We start from the raw sequence: 6,213 nt of genomic DNA, 5'->3' as shown, positions 1-6,213 counted from the left end.
GGGCTGCCATGGGCAGGCTGGGCCACCCACTCCAAAGCGGCTGCTGGTACCCCATGCAGGACCTCCTGCGAGAGGCTGCAGCAGCTGGTGACAAGGCAGCTGGGGAGACCCTGGGGCCACAGTAACGTGGCCTATGCCCACCTCACCCTCCCACGGGTCCCCGCATGGCAGTAAGTCCCTAATTGTCCAACAAAGCTGCTGCCCTGGCAGGGAGGCCCCAGACAAGCAGCAGCAGAGAGGGACAGGGCTTTTGGAGCCAGCCTGGAAGAGGCACCAACCTCAGGAAACAAAACTGCCACTCCTCTCCCTGAGCCAACCAGCACCCCCTGCTACTGTGGGGGGAAGTCGGGGGGGGGGCCAGACCCCACTCCCCAGGCGGCCCCAGTCAGGTCAGGGAGTGTCCGAGCCAGCCTCTGCTCCTCCAGACAGGCCACTCGCAGAGCCCTTCTCCCCACACAACACAGGCCAGTGCCGCACCAGAGCACCCACCCAGCGCCAGTCTCTACCTTGGGGCACAGCCAGCTCCAGTGGAGCAAAGCAAGGGGGCACACAGGCATCTGACCCCAGGCGGGGGCAGCCACCAGCCGAGAAGCCGTGCTGCGCTGGCCATGGCTCAGCTCCCACGCATGCGGGGACAGCCCAGCTGGGGCTGGGGCAGGACAGGACTCCAGCACAGCCCAGCTGGGCCAGGAGGCCATGCAGCCGCCCAGCCGGTTATTTTTAAATCCCAAACCCTCTCCAGTGCTGTCATTTCCTTATCCCCTCCTGCACGTCCCAGAGGCTGGCCTGGCGGCAGCGGTCCCACCCCTGCTGCCCAGGGCCTCCCAGCCCAGCAGCCTGCCTGGGGAGAAGGGGGCCAAGCGCCCACCCTGCCCCGCTGGAAGCCGCAAAGTCTGGGCAGCGGCCGCAGGCAGGATCTGGCTGCCCAGGCTGTGCCATCACCTGCAGGGCTGGGCTGCAAGGGCTGCGGGAACACAAGGGAGAGGACATCTCACCCTCTGCCGCCCCAGGCTGCCGCAAAACAGTTTCGTTGCAGTTAACGAACCCCCCCAAGCTTATCAGAGCTCTGCAGATGTGCCGCCACCCTGGCCAGCTACGCAGCCAGCCGGAGCCGAGCAGGGGAGGAAAGATGCAGCTGGCTGACTGATACCCTCAGCCCCGGGGCAGCAAATCTGGGCTGCGGCTCTCCAAGTCATGCACTTCACCCTGAAGCCCCTCCGTGCTCCGCGGAGCGAGGGAAACGCACCCTGGCACCTGGAGCCAGACCTGCACCACCCCTGCTCGGGGGGAACCGCGTGCCAGCAGGCCATGCCCCCACCCACTGAAGGGGAATTGCTCCGCTCCACAGGGCTCCCCCCGTGACACGGCCCCCTGTGCACCAGCTGCTCCGTGGGCAGGAAAGGGAACGGACTCGACTCGTGGCAACCCAGCGCTGGTGGCACAGGACGGCAAGAGCCGAACACTGGGGTCAGGACTTGTGTCCACGGCTCCATCACCAGGGGAGTCTGGTGCTCGCAGCACGCCAGCACACGTCAGCCCCCAGGGAAGGGGCAGGCAAAGCCCCCGGCTGCCAGCTCAGGACCCTGCTCCTCTCTGCGTGCGTCCCCCGGACCTTGGACCGTGGTGGGGAGCAAGCTTGCAGCAGGGGACAATGCAGCACGCAAATCAACCCCACGCCGCACCAGCTGGTGTTATCCAGGGAAGTCGCAGACCATGCTGGCTTCCCGAGACATGGTGCTCATGACATGGGGCTGCGTTCCCTGGTGCCGGTGGCAGCTGGGCACTCCTCCTGCCCTGGGCCAGCAGAGGAAAGGCCAGGACTCAGCCTGCAGCTCTGCACCCCTTCCCTGCAGGGCACAGCCGGCTGCAGAGCTGTAGCCCTGCCTGTTAGGGCAGCATCGCACCTCCAGCACCACCAGAGTCACTGGGGACAGACCCAGGCCTGTTCCCCACAGCACACCGCATCCCCCCAGTACAGCCTGGGACGCCCAGCAGCTCAGAGCATTTGGGGAGGTGTCGAGGTGAAAAGCCTCTGCACCGGCCTGGCAGAGGGGAAAGCGAGCTGCAGGCTCGCTGCCCTCCCCCAGCACCCCCTCACTCCCTCCAGGGGTAAGGACAGAGCTCCGATTGTTCCTGCAAGCAGATCACAGCCCTGCCTGGTCATCCGACTGGATTAGGTCTGCACAGACACTGCGGTGGCAGCCAGGAGCCGGCCAGCCCACACGCTTCCACCCTAATCCCCACAGTCCCTGTCCTCAGCAAGGGCAGAGCCACCCCCCAGCCCCGTGTGTCCCCAGGGTGGGCAGTGCTGATCCCGCGGAGAGCAGTGCCAGCTCACCGCTCCTGCCACGACCTCCTGCCACAGCTCGCGGCCACCTTGGCCAGCCCCGGGGCCAGCGGGCTGCCCGCGCTCCCGCCTGCGTCCCCAGGAGCAGGGCGATGTGCCAGGCGGCAGCACGGGATAGTGGGGACCCACAGCCCAGAGGTATGGGAGGTAAGAGCACTCCTCCCTGGGCTGGTACTGCTGGGGCCGCTCATCCCCATTGTCCTGCCAGTGCAGCCCAAGGCTGGCACCAGCAGCTGGGCCCTTCCCCGGTGCTCCCCATCCCCAGCTGGGGCAGGCAGTGCCTGTGCCCCCTCCTTTGCACCAGCCCCAGCAGCGTGAACCACTGTGCTCCCGCCTTCCTGCTGCATCCGTCCCTCTCCTCTGACCCCCGCCCCCCTGACACTGTCCTTTGGGTCTCCTTCAAGGCCACTGGCATCAGATGCGGGCCTTGCACTGCACTGTGCTCCCGCCTTCCTGCTGCATCCGTCCCTCTCCTCTGACCCCCGCCCCCCTGACACTGTCCTTTGGGTCTCCTTCAAGGCCACTGGCATCAGACGCGGGTCCTGGCACCGTTCTGCCACAGGCACCGCTGGCCCAGGGGACTGCCTGCCTGCCCCGGCTCCGCAGGCAGCGGTGGAGCAGGGAGTACGCCAGGACAGCACGCCTCGAGGACAGTGTCCAGACCCCATGCTGAGGCCAGGATCCTCTCAGATAAGGACCCTGGGGGCCTCTCACTGGGGCACTGCCAGAAGCACCCGGTCCCCCCCCCTTCCAGGCTGGCTGCCGCATCCTGTCCCAGCGGCACACACCCCCCAGGAACAGCAGCCCAGAAACCTCCCAGGAGGGAAAGCCCGGCTCCTTCCAGCCCTGCTCTTCCCGTGGGGCCGCCACAGCCCCTCTGTGGGAGCGGGCTGCCCAGGCCAGCCAAGCCTCGTCCCGCAGCACAGACACCGGGACGGTCTCCAGAACAGGAGAAAACGTGCCCAGACCAGCAGCTCCTGCCACAGCCCAAGCTGCCGCAGCCCGCGGGGCTCTGCCTGCGGGTGCTGCCTCGCTGCTGCTCTGCTGGCAGCTCAGCGGGCTGGGAGAGCCAGGAAGTGCCAGCCTCTGGCCGCAGAGCGAACGGCACACAGAGAAGGTGGGTGCCACTGGGCAGAGCTGACACAGAGCCTCCATGGCTCACGGGCAGGGACCCCACACAGGCCTGGGCTCCCCGCCAAGCCACGGGGAGCAGCTCTGCACTGCAGCCTGGGGCCTGACGGGCACCGCCGGGCCGGTGGAGACACAGCTGCAGTGCCCGGTGCCCCTCAACCCTGGCAGCTGGGCCTGGGACCCAGCACCGCAGCGTGATGGGAAATGCTGCCAGCAGCTGGGAGCAGGCTGATGGCACCTCCGCCCCGTCCCCTGCTCTCAGGGGTCTCAGCGGAGACCTGGCCCAGTGGGACTTGTCCTGGGCCACTCTCCCAGTCCCCTCTGCACAGCAGTGGCCCTGGCCTGACACATCCTTTGCCCTGACATTGGCTCTAAGACACTTGCACGCAGACAGCGCCTACATGAGGCCACCCCATTGTCCCTGCAGTGCAGATGCCCTCGGTGGGGCCTGGCCCTGGACCCCACAGATCTCCCTCCTCTGGCACGAGCCCCAGAGGACTTGTGGCTCCCTGTCCCCAGAGCCCTGTGTACCCACTGCCCCGCACAGGGCTCCTTTCGGGTGGCAGGACAAGGCACCCGCCAGCTCCAGCAGTGGCCACCTTCCCCGCCCGCCCCGGCAGCTGCTCACAGCGAGGTCCTGACACCACAGCCACAAGTTGTGCAATTTCCTCTGGGATTTTGCACCTCACTCCCTTCCTGCAGAGCCAGCCCAGCCCGGCAGCCGTGCCCTGCTCTCGGGGTAACAGACCCCCGGGCTCGTGGGCAGCCCAGCAGAGGCTGGCAGAGCCATGCGGGCTCTGCTCCGCCAGTGCCAGCCTCACCTCGCCGGAGCAGGGCCAGTCCAGTGCCTCGTGCCTGCGCGGGGACTGGGGGTGTCCCTCTGGGCCAGCCCTGCTGCACCCGCTCCCGTGGGATCCCTTTGACACCACCCTTGGTCACGGCAGCTGTGCTGGCACCAGCTCCATTGGCAAAGCCCCCACCTGCCGCCAGCCCCGGGGCCAGCACCCTGCCCGCAGCGCAGGGCCGAGAAAAGCCCCACAGACTAGCCTGTGCCAAGAGCACGGGACAGCCAGCATCGCGCTATGACAGCGGCATCAAGAAGCGCAGGCCTGCAAGAAGCAGCCTGCCAACAGAGACATGACCTGCCCGCAGCACTGCGCTGGCAAGCAGGAGCCCAGCCACTGGCCCGCCCAGCCCCATGGCTCTCGGCCAAGGCCCAGCTTTCACACCGATGCCTTGGGAGCCAGACCTGTGAGCACCCTTGCTACCAACGAGCGCAAGGCCCACAGCTGGCCAGGGAAAGCAGAGCTGTCTGCCTGGGGCCTGGAGCACAGAGGAGCTGGGCCCTGCCAAGGCTACCAGGAGGAGAGCACCGCAGAGCTCCTCGTGCTGGGGACAAGGCTGGGAACAGCTGGGACCGTGGGGAACACAAGGGGCCCTGGTTCCTTCGCCATCACCCCGTTCTCCTTGCCCTGCTGCCAGGGGGGTGACGGAGGTGCTGGCCCAGCACAGCTGCGTGCACTGCCCCGTCCCTCCACTGGCTGAGGGCAGAGAAAGCAGAGAGCAGTGGGGACCTGCTGACACACCTTCTGTGAAGGGCAGCTTAGGGCCAAGGACACGCGGCTGCTGTCAGACTGCAGGCTCTGGGGACACCCAGGAGGTGCTGCTGCTGCCCTGGCTGAGCCAAGGCCGTGCCACACTGGGGCAACTTGCTGCAGGGAGCACCATCGGGAACCAGGAGCTCTCCCCTCCTCCACCAACGCACAGCACTCCCAATTTTCTCATGCTGGGATGGACTTTTCCTCCTTCCCCCTCCAGCAGGCAGAGCGTGCCATGCCGTGCCGTGCCATGCCACCAGACCGTCCCACTGGCGGGGGGAGGCCCCAGCTCCATCCAGCTAATTACCACCCTTGAGTCAACGCAGTGGATGCTGGAAGGCTGCAGTGAATGGGTGCAAACACAGTGGCCCTGGTGCCAGAAAGAGCAGCCCCCAAGCCGGCTCTGGGGCCAAGCCCAGCGCCCACCCAGACTGCGGCAGAGCCGGCAGAGGACACTGCTTCCGTGGGGAGAGGGAAGTGGAGGACTTACCGGGCCCAGGTTGAGGAATCCATGCTTCCTGGCCAGCCTGTCAGCCTCCTGGGGCCCCGCGGGGACGAGCACAGCCCAGGTGTTGATGTAAATATGCTGGGCCAGCACCTCCTGGGCCAGGAGCGCGAGGGCAACCACCAGAGTCCAGAGCAGGAGCAGCGAGCAGGGCCTCAGATCCATCAGAGTATCTGGGCTCCTCTAGCTGGGGAGCAGGAGGGTCCTGGGAGCGGCAGGTCCAGTGGCCTCCCTGTGTCAGCACCCCGAGGTGCACCCGCCTCTCTGCCCTGCTGGCCCCCGTTCAGCCCAAGAAAGCATGGGGATGAGCCCACGACAGCCGGGCCGGAGGGCAGCAGCAGGAACAGACCATCCGGGACAGCAGCACAATCTGCAGAGAGATGGAAGAGTGGTCAGGCCCTGGGCGCCCCTCCTCAAACCCGGGGAGGGCAGGCTCTGTCAGACCAAGCCACGGCTCCGGCACCGGGTAAGAGGGCCTTGGCATACAGCACCCGCTGTCCACCACAGCTCATGGACAGCCATGCAGGACCTGGGGGCTTGAGGAGCCACGGCAGTGGCTGGCTCCGCAGGGTACCCCGGCACGCCTGCCCCAGCAGAGAGTCGCTGTTTACCTTGCCTATTGCCCAATGTGT

The 6,213-nt window shown here is 66.9% G+C and overlaps 1 protein-coding gene across 1 annotated transcript in view; it reads right to left on the bottom strand.

The window, feature by feature from the left end:
• Positions 1 to 5,946, bottom strand: part of FURIN (furin, paired basic amino acid cleaving enzyme) — a 16,540-nt gene extending 10,594 nt beyond the window's left edge. Inside the window, exon 1 of the mRNA XM_009280376.2 lies at positions 5,567 to 5,946. Within this exon, the coding sequence (XP_009278651.1) occupies positions 5,567 to 5,746 (180 nt within the window). The 5' untranslated portion in view covers positions 5,747 to 5,946. The remainder of the gene's footprint in view (positions 1 to 5,566) is intronic.
• Between the last annotated feature and the right edge of the window lie 267 nt (positions 5,947 to 6,213).

This window comes from Aptenodytes forsteri, unplaced genomic scaffold, assembly GCF_000699145.1.
Source record: "Aptenodytes forsteri isolate BGI_AS27 unplaced genomic scaffold, ASM69914v1 Scaffold83, whole genome shotgun sequence".
Taxonomy (NCBI): Eukaryota; Metazoa; Chordata; class Aves; order Sphenisciformes; family Spheniscidae; genus Aptenodytes; species Aptenodytes forsteri.
This window is presented reverse-complemented; position numbering and strand designations above follow the sequence as displayed.